This window comes from Sarcophilus harrisii, chromosome 4 (genome assembly GCF_902635505.1).
Source record: "Sarcophilus harrisii chromosome 4, mSarHar1.11, whole genome shotgun sequence".
Classification (NCBI taxonomy): domain Eukaryota; kingdom Metazoa; phylum Chordata; class Mammalia; order Dasyuromorphia; family Dasyuridae; genus Sarcophilus; species Sarcophilus harrisii.
This window is the reverse complement of record NC_045429.1, coordinates 285,209,055-285,220,907: the sequence shown is the minus strand read 5'-3', so window position 1 is coordinate 285,220,907 and position 11,853 is coordinate 285,209,055. Positions and strand designations below refer to the sequence as shown.

The 11,853-nt window shown below is 42.4% G+C and overlaps 1 protein-coding gene across 1 annotated transcript; it reads right to left on the bottom strand.

The window, feature by feature from the left end:
* Window positions 1–35: 35 nt before the first annotated feature.
* Window positions 36–11,834, bottom strand: VWA7 (von Willebrand factor A domain containing 7). The gene is made up of 17 exons (XM_003768930.3): window positions 11,313–11,834; window positions 10,599–10,835; window positions 8,719–9,000; window positions 8,302–8,398; window positions 7,658–7,768; window positions 7,034–7,229; window positions 6,729–6,898; window positions 5,928–6,040; window positions 5,562–5,678; window positions 3,243–3,419; window positions 2,544–2,676; window positions 2,074–2,226; window positions 1,880–1,972; window positions 1,478–1,767; window positions 1,083–1,222; window positions 711–885; window positions 36–511 (listed from the first exon to the last, which is right to left on the bottom strand). The coding sequence occupies exons 2-17, from the start codon at window positions 10,818–10,820 to the stop codon at window positions 347–349; spliced, it is 2,634 nt and encodes an 877-aa protein (XP_003768978.1). The 5' UTR covers window positions 10,821–10,835; window positions 11,313–11,834; the 3' UTR covers window positions 36–346.
* Window positions 11,835–11,853: the final 19 nt, after the last annotated feature.

Genomic DNA, 11,853 nt, shown 5'->3' with positions numbered 1-11,853 from the left:
CTGGCCTAGAGAGAAGGGATAGAAAGAGGGGGAGAGGGTTAAGGCAACAAAACTAATTTTCTCCAAAAACAAGTCTTTTCTTTGATTCCCAAAAAAGCTTATAAGGAAAGAGGACAAAATAATGCATTATAGGAAAATTTTTCTCTCCCCTGACCTCTTCCACACCAATGCTTTTAACTGAAAGAAAACAAAATGAATGCCATGAATTGAAGGAGAAACCCCAACTTCTGGGAGGTAGAGAAGGGGCAGGGTCAGAGCCCCACACTAATAAGATCTGGACAGGGTCATAGACACAGCCTCCCTTTTCTACCCAGCACCATGTTTGGGGATGTGGGCAGGAAGGTTATCACCAGGTTGCTATGCTAAGCATCAGCAGCAACTTCCACCAAGGCTCAGCTCTAATGGTTCCCGCAGCCCCATCCCTTTGTGGCTCCAGAGTAGAAGTGTACAGCTCTGGTCCAGCTGTATTGTGACTTGGTCTTGAGGAGGGGCCAGGATCATCCAGCTGCTCCTGGAAAGAAAAAAGGGGAAAAGATAGGGCATAGGAGTGTGTGAAAGAAAAAAAAAAAATGCGAAGATAGGAGAGAAGGAAACAAAGGATGAGAAAGTCATAATGGAATTGAGCTTCTTTTCACTCATCTAAAACTAAAGTCTATTCCTTATGGTTCAATCTATCAAAAGGGGCTGAAGAAGGGCGAGGTTTGTCTTACCTGTTGGGAGAAGGACTGCACAAAGAGCTGAAGAAAAGCATGTGCAGAGGGGGAAGGGTTGTTGGACATGGTTTCTGCTGTCACTATCACTGTCACTAATGAGTCCAGCGTGGCTGAGTCTGGAACCTGTAACCAGATTTGCCCCCAGACAGATTCATTCTTCTCCAGGTGAACCCTGTGAAATTAGACACAAGCTGCTCACAACCCTTTTACCAAGATCCTAGGGACCCCTTAACAAGACATCCCAAACCAAAAAGTAGAGGCTCAGAATTAATCTGAGCTCTAAAGAAGTAGGTGGGGTTAAGCAGACCAGAACTGACTGAAAATCAGGGGATGGTATTTAGAATTAGGTCTTAGGACTCCTATAATTACCTAGAGAGGTTGGAGGTGAAGGGAAAGCTGGGCCTGACAGAAGCTGTAATGATGAGATCCCAGGGTCCTGAGAAGCTAGAGATTCGGAAGCTAAGCAGAGCTTGGTGGCCAGGGCTAAGAGAATTAGAAGGACCACTGAGCTGAAAAATGGAAATGAAGAGAGCTTGATTAGGGGATAGATCAGCATCTTTCCCTCCTCTAAAAATTCATAAATTCATCCAATCCTCTCATTTCAGAGAGGAAAAAAATATCCAGAAAGGGGAACTTAGCCAGTTCAATTCACAAACATTCATTAATCACCTACTATGTGCAAGACTAAGATACAATGATAAAAAAACTAGTTTATTCCATCTTCTTCCTTTTCCTTCCTGCTATATATAATCTCTAAATCTTACCTCAAGAAGGACAGGAACCACAATGCAAGGTTGAGAGGCTACTCTCTGAAGACTGGATCCCCTATCATCCTGGCCAATCAATTCCAGGAAGAAAGGTCTTTGGATGAGGAGAAGCTTAGGGTCCAGGAGGGCAGTGAAAAGTCCCCGTTTGGGGATTCCAGTGGGCTCCAAGGCCACATGGCCCAACTCCTCACCCTTGGAGCTGCCCCGAAGGATAATGTAAAAATGATTCATCTCAAGAATGCCAGAAACCAGTCCCATCACTTCAACTAGAAGCAGAGTGTGGAGACCTAGGTTGGGAAAGGTGTGAAGAGAGAAGATGGACTCTAGTTTTCATGTATCTCTGAAGCCTGGAATAGGAGATTATGGAGGAAGAGTAAGAAAGATTATTAAATATTATACCTGTAACTGGTTGGCTTAGAGGATAAAGGCCAGGATGGGGTCCATTCTCAATAGGAATCCCAAAAGAGAAGAGGAAATCCAGGGAAGTCTTAGCTGAAAGAGGAAAGAGGCATGTGAGACATTTCTTATACTACATCAATCCTCTCCAGAGGCTCCCATGTTTCCTGTCCCCATTGCTTCAACCTCTTCCTTACCTTTCACTCTTACTGCAGGTGTCCCCTGTGCTGTGATGGCTATCAGCCAGGCCCCAACCTGAGGAGGGTCTTTTAGGCTGACTGTCCAAAACTGACCAAAACACTGAATATGACCCAGAGGCCCCTGATCCTGATATATATCCTGAGAAATACCTGGAAGGCATAGTGAGGAGACAATTTATTTCTATCTCATATAGAACAACTCTAAGGGGAGGGACTATTAGGTCTCTTGAACTTTTTGTTTTGTTTTTTTAATAGGCAATTGGGGTTAAGTGACTTGCCCAAGGTCACCCAGCTAGGAATGTTAAGTGTCTGAGATCAAATTTGAACTCAGGTCCTCCTGACTTCAGGACTGGTGTTCTATTCATGGCGCCACCTAGCTGCCTTTCTCTTGAGCCTTGTTACCCTGAGCCAGACATTCTCCAGCCCAAATCTGATCCCTTTAACTACCAGTCCCTTTTTCTAAGTACCTGAGGGGTCTGAGATCCTGAAGGTGCTTATCTCTCCATGGAGATGGATGATGACTCCATGGAGTAGCTTGTCCACATGGAATACGAGAGGTTCCTTACAGGGTAGGACAGGAGGCACAAGGGCTAAGGTCACCTTGAGGTTGTGAGGAGAGACATAAAAAAAAGATACATAGGACAAGGAGGGAGAAGAACAGAGAGAAAAATTAAATGAAAGAGAAAGGGGTGGAACTAGGAAAAAAGAAAGGAGGATAAGAGATAGAAAGGCTAAGAAGATAAGAGAAGAAAGAGAAGGAATGATTCATAGGAATTGATGAGGATGGGTTATGGGTAACCATATATCTTGTTTCCAGCCTTATAAGATGATTGCATTTTCAACACACACCCCTAGAGCAAGAGATAGTAGCCCAAAATGGTTGTTATTTTTATGATGAACGGAAACTGGAACTTTCAGAATAGTCCAGATGGTACTGTAAAAAGTCTTCCTGCCCCCAGGCTTATAAATGGTAATATTTTTAATGAGATCTATTTCCTTTGCTCTAATGATGAAAAGAAACCGGAAATCCGGAAGGAGACCATGAAGCAGCTCCTACCCCCAGCAAAGGATTTATTTCTTGTTTCCCTCACCCTCACGATTGCATTTTCTATGTCAGTTTTCTTGGATTTCTATTTTCCCAAACCCAGTATGCTAGGGCTACTTACCATATCCATCATGCTTTCCCCCATCACACTTGCCACATTCTGAATATGCTTGTCCTTGGTAAAAATGACTTCTCCTCCTGAAGCCCTGGCTATTGCCTCATATGGCTCAAACCGTTTTGGAAAAAGGACCTCCCTTCTAATCCGCCTTGATGGGTCCTCTGTCACCAAGAATGTCACCTGTGGTCAGAAAGGCATCAAATTATTTGATTTATTAACAGTTTTTGCTATTGTCTTGACTTTGAAAGCCTGGAGAATATCTCTAAAGCCTGGGTGTTGTGGTAGGATCTCATGCATCCTCTGGCTAATCTGTTATTGCAGTTTTCCATTTGTCAACTATGTCGAGGAGGAGTCTGTGATCTCAGCCTTAGGCCACTGGAAATTCTCACACTCCAACACCATGTCAGCATTGTAGATTGATTCTCTTAGTGTATTCTTTTGTGTGTGTGTGCTTTAAAGTTTGTTTGTTTAAAGTTTATTTTTAAATCATGCACAGATAATTTTTCAACATTGACCCTTGCATAGTCTTGTTTTTCAGATTTTCCCCTCCTCCCCGCCCCTTTCCCTAGATGGCAAGCAATCCACTATATGTTATACATGTTAAAATATGTTAAATCCAATTTGTGTAAATATATTTATACCATTCTCTTGCTGCACAAGAAAAATCAGATCAAAAAGGAAAGCAAATGAGTAAGAAAACAAAATGCAAGAAAACAACAAAAAGAGTGAGAATGTTATGTTATGATCCACATTCAGTTCCCACAATCCTCTGGATGTAGATGGCTCTCTTCATCACAAGATCATTGGAACTGGCATCAATCATTTCATTGTTGAAAAAAGTCACATTTATCAGAATTGATTGTCTTATAATACTGATTTGCCATGTACAATGATCTCCTGGTTCTGCTCATTTCACTTAGAATCAGTTCATGTAAGTTTCTCTTACATGAGAGTATCTCTAAGCATCTCTAAAATCATCCTCCAGATCATTTCTTATAGAACAATAATATTCCATAACATTCATATATGGTACATGAATGCCATACTTATTCAGCCATTCTCCAACTGATGGGCATCCACTCAGTTTCGTTTCTTGCCATTAGGAAAAGGGCTGCCACAATATTTTTGCATATGTGGGTCCCTTTCCTTCAAGATTTCTTTGGGATATAGCCCTCTTGGTGTATTCTTATGGTAAGGTCCAGTACAATGTCTCCTATAAGAAAACCAAAGTTCTTTAAGGCACACCCTCATGCTACTCATTTGATTATGTGATGAGAAAGACTTATCTTTGAATACTGAGGGGTAGATTACTCTGGTTGGAAGGGAAGATATCTAGCCAGCAGAGTAATGATATATTAAGACAAGGGGAGCACCAATGAATAGTCATTGGATTAGGTACTTTCCCAATTCACTGAGAATTAGCCTAAAATTGCAGAAAGAACTAATGAATTTTATATCCAAGACACCACTATAAAGCAGATAAGGAATTGTAGTTTTCACAGCTTTCAAAGACTATTTAAGGTTTTTCAGTATTTTAAAGCATTATACTTTGTTTCTTTAAATGCTATTCCAATTAAATTTCCCTGGCATATAATCTCTGAATTTATATACCTGCTTTTTCCTGGAAAACAAACGCTGGAGTTCAAGGTACAGTGGAAGGGGGGAAAAGGAGTATATGTCACAATCAGGTGCAACAGAAGAACAGGAAAGGAGATTAAGATTTGAGTATGACAGATCTCTGAACTTGCAAAGTCAAGAATTTGGGATCCAGTGACAAAGAAGTAAGTAGTGAAAGTTAAAAGGCCCTAGAGCAAAGGCAAGGTTTCTGTATGACCACTGAGAAGATCTGGTACCCAGAGAAGTTGAACACATCAATAGCAAGGCCAAGAGGTAGATTTCCTCACAGCTTAGTACAGGATGCAGGATAACATGGGTGTTTGATTCATGTTAAGTATATATGCTTCTTGTATACTTATTGTGTATCTAATTTATATTTTAATATATTTAACATCTGCTGGTCATCCTGCCATCTGGGGGAGAGGGTAGGGAGTAAGAGGTGAAAAATTGGAACAAGAGGTTTGGCAATTGTCAATGATGTAAAGTTACCCATACATATAACCTGTAAATAAAAGGCTATTAAATTTAAAAAAGAAAAAAAAAGAGAGAAAAAAAGTATATATGCTTCTTAAAATTCATATATATGTACTTCTTGAATTTTCTTTTGTTGTTTTGAAGTCTCCTGCCAATCTGATTTGTCTAAGTGGATTATTAACTTGGGGTCTCTCTTGACTTATGCATAGTGCATTATTGTGGGGTGTTCACCTTGCAATGCTGCTTCTGGCTCAGGGCCTCTATACGCCTAGTGAGATGAACATCCTTGGGGGAAGCATCAGTGAAGACAAAGATATCTGAGAACTGGGGTGTATGGAGCAAGGCCAGCTGTTATGGAGAAGAGAGAAAAGAAAGAATTAAAAATTGAGTGGAAGGGATGAAAAACTTTCTTTCCATCCAAGGAAGAAAGGGGAATAATCTAGAAGAAACAAATTGTTGGGCAAAGAGCAAGGAGCTAAGTTAAAGAGGAGAAAAATTCTTGTTCCTAAGGTGAAGAAGGAGAGGAGAGGAGGGAAGGATAGAGGATAGAGATGGGAAGAAAGAAGGAGGGGTAAGGAAAATTAAGGGGGGAAGGACCTCCAGGGCTGACAGACACATCTCAGGCTCATCTCCACCCCCCAATGCATGGATCTCATTAAGATGTTTCCAGAAAGCATCAGGGTCACTGGTCTTAAGGACAGGTCCAAATCCTGAAGAGAAGAAAAGGAGGGAGGATGAAGTGAGTGAAGAATGATAACAGACCCAATTCTACTCAAAAATTATTACAGTAATTTTTTATTCCCTAACCCAGAAGTCTTCTTTGTCTCTGTAATGAGGAGGAAACACAAACCAAAAACGATAACACCTCCAAAATGTACAGTACTTTTCAAAGAACTTTCATGTCTAATATCTTATTTAATTTTTGTATAGCAACCTCAGGAGGTAAGTCAGATATATATATCATTATTTTCATTTTATAAATAACAAAAATGGGACTCAAGAGAATTAAGTAATTTGTCTTCTTGGCAGAACTGTAATAGAACTCTTGGGGTTCGAGTAGAAAATAGCAATATAGAATGAATGATTGCCACAACTACTCCTCAGAACTTTGCTATTTCATGTTGAAATCTACCAACAGATTTCATTCCAGCTTCCAAAATGGAGGAAACTGGAAATTTTATTTAACCCTCATCCCCAGCCCATTTCCAAGTCCCTACTGGCTTCATACCTCCGAGGCACTCACCCTCCCAAGGATATGCTGCCATTTGGAAAGAAAGGGAAGACCACTCACTACTCTTGTATTGCCAGAGAAAAGACTGCTGATTTAAAAGGGGAAAACATGGGAAGTGGAGATATAACCCAGGATCTATGATCCCTCTGCCCTGGTATCACTGTTACCAGGATCATGGAAAGGCACAAGAATGTAGTGGGTAGGCTCCATGGGACCACCACGATGTTGATCAATGATCTTCCGAGCCTGCATTTTGGCTGCATTAATTTCTTCCCTCATACTGCCTGTAGTGTCCAGGACAAAACTCAGGCCTGAGGCTGGAGAGATTTGCAGGAGCCTGGGGGGTGAAGAACTCTAATGAAGGGCTTAGTTCTCTGATCCCCACCCATCTCACAGCTCTTACCTCTCACTGGAACTCAGATTGTAAATCCAATGCTGCCTCTCTGCCTCCCACCTCCTCTTTCCTGCTCACCTGGAAAATCCTGTATCCCCTAAGCGGTCTCGGAGTAGATTTAGGGCTTGAATTGAGGCCTGAAAAGCAAGCTGGGCAGCTTGAGGGTGCAAAGCATGGTGTGGTGAGAACATTGGAGATGTGCTGTCCTTGTTGATGCCCCCTCGGGGTATATCATGGCTGCCCTGGTCAAAATGGCCCCCATGGCTACATTTCCCTAAATTGAGGAAAAAGGTCCAAGAGAGATAAGAGATGGGAACATTAAAACCCTTTATTAACTGAGAAGAGAAAAAAGCTCCTTTCCCTATGTTTAGTACCAAACTCCTTAGGGGTCAAGAAACAAATCAGTAGCAGCAATATAGCCATTTTGTGAAGTTTAAACAAGAGTGAGAAGATTGGCATAATTCCCACTAACCCTGAAGAATCCCCTTATCACCCTACCCCACCATATCAAATTCTTTTGTGAGCAATAGAAAGCTATCCCCAGATTTTGATTTTGCTGCCTGATTTTGAGAAGACATTCATTTCATTCATTATGCCAATGGTGCCAACTCTAATATGATCCTTCTTTTCACAGGAAGTGGCACCTTACTAAGGAACCTAATAATGGAAAGTGAGGAAATGGGGTCTCTTCCTATGGTATACCTGGAGGTTTGGGAGGCTTTGCCCCAAAATAGCCAGAGGTAAGGAATATGGAATTCAGCAAATTTCCAGGGCAGCTCAGCTCTTCACAGTCAGAGCACATCAGGTCCCCAACTGAGAAAAAAAGGATTGCCAAAGTAGGGAGAATGAGATAGTGAAGGGACAGAATACAAAGAGTTCCCCAGGTCCCCAACATTTTAAATCCTTTCCTTATTTGTTTAGTCTCCTCTTTCCCACTTCCCAAGAAAAGGAAAAAGACTAACAGGAATCACAATTGGTGCCTCTATATTCTTAATGGCAGGACAAGGAGTGCACCTGGGGATGGGCTACAAGGTAGGTTTCTTTTCTCCCTCTGTTCCTTCTTCACCCACTTCCAACAACACAAAAAGAAAAAACAAGTGATGTAGGTGGGGGGCAACATGATGCCATGAAAGACTTGCCACTTTGGGCAGGTCAAGCCTTCTTTCTTTGAATGTCTCCATAGTAAGGGTTTGACCTTAATCTGTCTTGAAAGTTTTTTCCAGTTCTCTTATTCTAGAATTCTATGAAAGACTGCATTGGGACCCTTTTCCCTAGGTGTGCGAGGGAACCAAAGTGACTCTCAGGACTCCCTTCCCCCGTCTAGGTAGTATGGATCGTACCCATACCCTGTGCCAAGTTCTTGAGCTTCCTTCCTGGCCACAGAAGATCAGGGTGGGGCTGCTGCTTTCCCAGCTCTACCCAGTTGCTGTGACTGTAGAAATCCTGATGGTAGAAAACAGAACAATCATGGCCCATTTCTTTCTCTTCCAATTTTAAACTCCATCCTTTCTTTCCCTCTCTCTATCATCCATCACGAGATTCACTGCTCCTGTTCACATGAGACTCATGGGTACCCCATGGGCCAGTCTTCTACCAGTACCTTTCAATTTCCCAGCACCTCTGATGACAAAACTCTTAGAGGAAGTACTATTATCTTAGAAGAGGGGACATAAGAAGGGGCCTCAAATTCCTCCCTCGTCCTGACTTTCCCTTTGTCCTTACTAATATCTAACATATTCTTTCTCTCCCTTAGTCTCCTATACCTGTAAAGTATGTAGCATGGCTCCCAGGCGTTGGCGAGCCAGAGCATATTCCAGGGCACGAGCAGCACTGAGGGCTTCCTGAAGGCTCCCCAAAAGGCGGGCCCGACTCCCAACTAGCTGTTCTGCATCAAAGTGAAGCTCAGGGTTATGCTTGGTTACTGAAAGGAAGTCCTGGGCTGCATTGGCACGAGCCACCTCACCAAGGGCTGCTCTGAAGTGGCGGGTTGGGGTCCCAAGCCCAAAGTAAGCACCAAAGAGGTCATCAGCCAGCAGTGTTTGGCCCTGAAAAGGAGAAAAATATCTAAGGTTTAGAAATCTAGAAAGAATTCCACCGTTTACCACCAGATGGTGCAGTGAACACCCTAAAAAAATTTCTGTACTCTGCAGGGGAGCCAGGCAGGCATAGGCCATAGAACTAAATCATGCACTGAAAAGATTTTCCCCTGGAAATCAAGACTTCTCAAATTATCTTTAGTTTATTTGTCTTCCCTAGTATAACATAAATTCTTTGAAGGCAAAGATTATTTTGTCTTGATGTAGTCAATCAGTCAGTAAACATTTATTAAGCACCTACTATGTATCAAGTTCACCATTTACTGGGAGAAGCACCATGCAAACAATATACCTTCAAGTAAATAATCAACCAAGGGAAGTCATTAAAATTAAGAGAGATTGGATGTGGTAGGAAAGAATTGGAAAAGGAATGGCTGGCTGCCCATCAATTGGGGAATGGTTGAACAAGCTGTGGTACATGAAGGTAATGGAATAGTAATATTCTATAAAAAATGATAAACAAGCTGATTATAGAAAAGCCTGGAAAGATTTTACATGAACTGATGTTGAGCAAAAAAAGCAAAACCAAGAATAAATTGCACACAGTAATAGCAAGAATGTACAATAATCAACTATGAAAGGCTTGGCTCTTCTCAGTGGTTCAGTTATCCAAAGCGATCAAAAAAGACTTTGGACAGAAAATGCCATCTACAGCCAGAAAAAGATTTAACGAGACTGACTAAATCAACATACTATGTTGACTTTTTTTTTTTTTTTAATCTCTCCCATGGTTTTTCCCGTTTGCTCTGATTTTTCTCTCCCAACATGATTCATAAAGTAATGTGTATTAAAAACAAACAAACTTGCTACAATTAAAAAGTAGAGAGATTGAGAAAGGCTTCCTATTGAATAAATCCAACACTCCATCCTTGTAGAGGGGAGATAGTGGAGGGAGGGAGGGAGGGAGGGAGACTCTCTCTTACTGTATTGTAGGCCTACATAGTGTGCGTGTGAGCACACAAATGTAATACACATATAACGTATTACATGCATACATCGTGTGTAAATATGCATAAATATAATTATGGAAAGCATTTCAAAAAAAAAAAAAAAGAGAAAGGCTTCCTATAGATTATTTTGTAGCTGGTACTTGAAGTAGGAGGTACAGATGAAGAGGAAGAAAGTTCCAGGCAAAGGGAAACTATGAAAATGCCTAGAGTCTAAAAGTGGAGTGTTTTAAACACAGGATTAACAAGGAGGCCAGTGTCACTATATGTACTGGAATATGATTCCCCATCTCCAAACTTGGTACTCACAAGTTTATGACCAGATATTTAAAACTGGAAATGGACCTTGGAGATCATCTCATGTGATTTGACTAAAATCATATAGGTGGTAAGGAGGGAAAATCTGAACTCGGATCCTTTGACTCCAAATCCCTTATTTTTGCCAATTGGTGGGATGCCTCCCTTCCCACTAAATAAATGTTTGTTGAACTGATGTCCTACCCTTGACAACCAGAGCCCTGGAGGGATAAGGAACTCTTAGGGAACCTCAGGGGAATAATTAGCTCTTGAAAGAATTGGGAGCAACACATGGGGTCCTACCTGAAAGTCCTCTAGGTGGAGCGGACTCCTGCCAGAGGGTGGCCGTTCCAGGAAGAGCTGTAAAGTAACATTAAGAACAGCTTCCTCTGTCAGGTCCTGATGGGTGATGGAACTGGGGGCAGCTACCAGGCTCCAGATATTGGGAAAGAAGCCAGATGCTGGGAAAAGCCATGTTATCAGCAGGAGTAGGGAACCCAGGTAGCAGTGAGACAGAGGGTTCATGGCTAAGACATGGATCTGGAGGAAGGGGAGAGGGGAGAGGGGAGGACAAAGACACAGGAGCAAGGGTGTATGTCCGTGGAGTACTGAACTAAGTGCCCAAATTTCTGAGGAGAGGGATAGAATGGCATAATGAGGTGACACGCCTTCCTCTGGCCAACCCTGGATCTGTTTCTGTCTCCTAGGACACCTGCCTTCTCCACCCTCAGCCTCTCTTATCTTCCCTATTTGGACTCCTGTCTTTTCACCCAGACAACCAGTTAAGATACAAACCGAGTAGCTTTGGCAAACCTGCTAGGGAAAGGCTAAGAACTTCTCTGCTTCTCAGTGACAATCAAGCTCTTTACATCCAAGTAGCCAACAATCTGCTGGTCTGCCACCCCTATCCTCCCTCTCCCCTTTTAGGTTTTTCCCCTCAAGTACCTAGGTACTTTCTTCTCCCAGGGAATAGAAGTTTCCCCTTCAGTTTCTCCCCTCCCCTTCCCCACATCTTACCTGGTCCCTGGGATTTCCTCCAGGATAGGGTCGTTAGGCTAGGCAAGCAATGGTATCCTTGTCCCTGACTTTAGATCAGAGTTATATTTAACCCAGGGCAAGGTGTAAGTTGTGGGTGAGGCAAACCAGGGATCAAAGACAGGACTTAAGAGTGTTCCCAATTGCATTGGCCCCAAAATCCAAAGAAGCCCTAACAAGGGGACTATATGTAGAATGGGAGATATAGAGCTGCCCTTACTTGATCTATCCCACTGCATTGCAGAGATGAAACGTGCCAATGAAAGTGCATGAGTCAGGGGCTGGAGCCCAGCCAGGGCTAGACTAAGTTGTATCCTTTTTGCTCCCTTTCCCCACAGAGAGGACCCAAATTTCTAGTTCCTCAGCTCTGGGGTAATACCTTGCCCCTAGTCCTCAGTATTCTCCAGGAACAAAAGCATCCAGTTCCCCTTGAGTTCCCCAGATATCAGACTTTCAACCTTAAACAGTACCCCTCCCTCTCTAAGGAATTAGATTATCGGATGGCTTCTCCCTCACAGGAACC

Excerpts from the sequence above, each read along its gene's own strand:
- VWA7 (XM_003768930.3), bottom strand. The coding sequence starts at position 10,820 with ATGAACCCTCTGTCTCACTGCTACCTGGGTTCCCTACTCCTGCTGATA. Across the intron at positions 7,769-8,301 it reads GCTCAAGAACTTGGCACAGG|TTGGGGACCTGATGTGCTCT; the intron begins GTATGGGTACGA and ends TTTTTTTCTCAG. Across the intron at positions 1,973-2,073 it reads ACCTGCAGTAAGAGTGAAAG|CTAAGACTTCCCTGGATTTC; the intron begins GTAAGGAAGAGG and ends TTCCTCTTTCAG.